The sequence below is a fragment of the Morone saxatilis genome, unplaced genomic scaffold (genome assembly GCF_004916995.1).
Source record: "Morone saxatilis isolate NCDOM2014 unplaced genomic scaffold, NCSU_SB_2.0 Contig4, whole genome shotgun sequence".
Lineage (NCBI taxonomy): Eukaryota > Metazoa > Chordata > Actinopteri > Moronidae > Morone > Morone saxatilis.
In genome coordinates, this window is record NW_023339984.1 from 16,263,230 (window position 1) to 16,265,998 (window position 2,769).

The window sequence follows — 2,769 nt, forward strand, 5'->3', positions numbered from 1 at the left end:
CACACACACGCACACACATAAAAGGTGTGTATTTGGTACATGAGTACATTGTATTCAGCACATGTGCAATATTGTAATATAGGAATAATATAGGGATCTTCTGATCATATATACAGATTATTTTTGTGTTTCTTCTGGCCAATGATATGGACATAACAAAACTCTAGTTTCTGCAATTATCAGGTTAAAATTAGTCACATATTCATTCATAACATGCATGTGGTCCCTTGTTCGCAAGTTACTACTAGTTATTTCTCTCAAAAGTAATGGAATTACTTTTTAGTGACAAGGTAAAGTAACTTTTCCGTTACTTTTAAATGTCTCCTTCAATTCTCTTATTAATGCACAGAGCTCACGACCACCAGAGGGCATCGACGAGCAAGCTGCACTTATTGTCTTGGTTAGTAGACGGAAGAATTCGGTAGAAAAAGACTCACGTGGACATTAACATTAACCGAGCTTTGCTGAACGGACTGAGCTGTCTTGGGCCACTGTCTCCTGCAGTTGTCCACTGTTTTCAGGTAAGACAATTGTAACAAGTATTTGAGTTATTTAATTTTAAAATGTAATTAGTTACCTCCAAAAGTAGTGGAATTACTGCAACACACTACTTTATAACACGTTAATCCCGACACTGAGAATGACTCACCTTTAATATAAACAAACAATATTAATAAATTCATGCTTGTGCAGCAAACCAAAGCAAAGAGGTCACACTCTGGTCTGAATGGATCAATAAATCAGTCGACGCATCAGTTGGTCAATTGGTGGAAATATGAGTGAATAAATACTGGACGGCCACAATGAGAGGATGACCCGATTCTTTCATGCCTGCCCCCTCCCCCATCCTCCTCCCTGAGGGAACTCCAACATGTTTGACATCTTGATGAAGCGGAACGACCCAAAAATAACCATCTGAAGGGTGTTTTTCATAACACAAACAACTCATGGGCCGCGCCCCTGTCTGTGCCCTGAGTTTGGTCCGATCCATCTGCTACATCTCAGTCTGACAATGGCCGAAGTTCTTATCTCAATTCCTGTGTGCTCTGAGCTCTGCGAAGGATTTATATACTATTCACAATTCAAGTGCAAACGTGGAAAGAATGTATGAAAAAGTGCCGATGAGATCAGGAAGTTTAACTAAAATAACTAGACTTCAAATCGACAGAAGTTAACATATATGAATACTCCAAAAAGTTGTTTTGATTGCATTTATTTTGTGCAGTAGGCTATTTTAAGTTTGAGTGATTTAATTCCAGTTGACTTAACAAAAATGTCAGCCCCACTGATTAGTGCTATAACGCTGTATAGCTCAGGATTTCAGTGTAATAATCATCAAATCCCCATTTATGCATCCAAATAATTCTAAAAAAAAAACCAAAGTGTAAAGATTTTATTATACATTATACATTGTTTTTATCGTCCATTAGCTGTTTTGACAGGTAATGTAATAATTTGCTTTAGTGGAAGAAAACTGAGTAAATTCAGCTTGGTGGTAACATTTGTATAAAGACGATTAAAGAACTTCAATTAACTGAATGGAATTTGTACAAATTAACTTAATTTACCCGTGTTATCTTAATAATAAATATTTGATTAACTGTTATTCAAATATCTTTTCATGCTTAAATTGTTTGAGTTAATAAACTTAAATGGTTTGAGTTGAACTAACTCATTAGGTTTGAGAGTGCAATGAATGATTCAGGGGAACACCAGAGTTATTAAAATGTATCCTGTGGGGAACAATAATATCTGTACCAAATGTCACGGCAATCCATCCAATAGCTGTCGAAATATTTCACTCAACAACCAATGACAGCCTCATTCAGGGTCAAAGCCATTATGATTCAGCCTCTGTGGACAATAAACACTTCAAAATCATGTCAATTAATCCACTAACTGTTGAGATATCTCAGCTTAGTAGACCTCACTAACAAAAAGGACATTTATGTGTCAAAAATGATTATTTATTAATTATTTATTTTGTCCAATAAAAATGACAATTGGCAGGTAATTTCTGTATTTTTACTGCAACACTGTCACCGGATGGACAAGTTCACACACACAGCAGTAAATACCTGTTTCTACCCATCTTCTCATGGTCTTTGACGACACAGTGCAGCTCTGCTCCAGAGTCCAGAGGAATCCCCTTCAGGTCCCATTCAAATCCCTGACAGAACCAGGACAGGAAACAGAATTAGAAGAAAATGGATTTTACAAGAAATAAAAGAGGTTGGAGAGGTTCAGGTAGCCAAACAGCGCCAACAGGAAGGGTCGTCATTTTACTGTAAGTGAGGTAAATACATTTATCTAAAAGAGGCACTTGGTGTAGGCCGTATCCTTTACTTTAGTAAAAGCACTGCCTGAAATGGGCCTGTACTGAGTTCCAGCAAGGTAGAAACCTTTACTTCTTATGGTGTACCAGGAGCTCTGGTGAGCATACCCACCACTGAGGTGACCAAGGTTTTGGACTTTCCTCATTTTTCCAAGTAGTATACAATAAAAGTTGTGAAATAATTGCCTAAAAATAACTTTACTTTGATGCTTCGATGCATATCCTCCTTTCTAAAACCCTGTGTAGAGCAATGCTGGTGAGGTACTCCTAAACACCTTCGTAACTGCGTCGTGTGTAAACTGATAGCTAACTTAATGCTGATAAAACAGCGCTGAAGATGTACTAGTTAAAATAGATAAAAATCAGCAAAGGAATTATAGGTTAGGGTGATGTTTGTGCTGAATTAGGGTACTGACACCTTTTTTGGTCCAATT

The 2,769-nt window shown here is 37.2% G+C and overlaps 1 protein-coding gene across 1 annotated transcript in view; it reads right to left on the bottom strand.

Moving 5' to 3' along the window:
• The window catches only part of dysf (dysferlin, limb girdle muscular dystrophy 2B (autosomal recessive)), a gene marked incomplete in the record, with an annotated part of 75,045 nt that extends 72,564 nt beyond the window's left edge, over positions 1-2,481 (bottom strand). The window contains 2 exon segments of the mRNA XM_035675816.1: positions 2,079-2,170; positions 2,347-2,481. Coding sequence (XP_035531709.1) covers positions 2,079-2,170; positions 2,347-2,481 — 227 coding nt within the window.
• Positions 2,482-2,769: the final 288 nt, after the last annotated feature.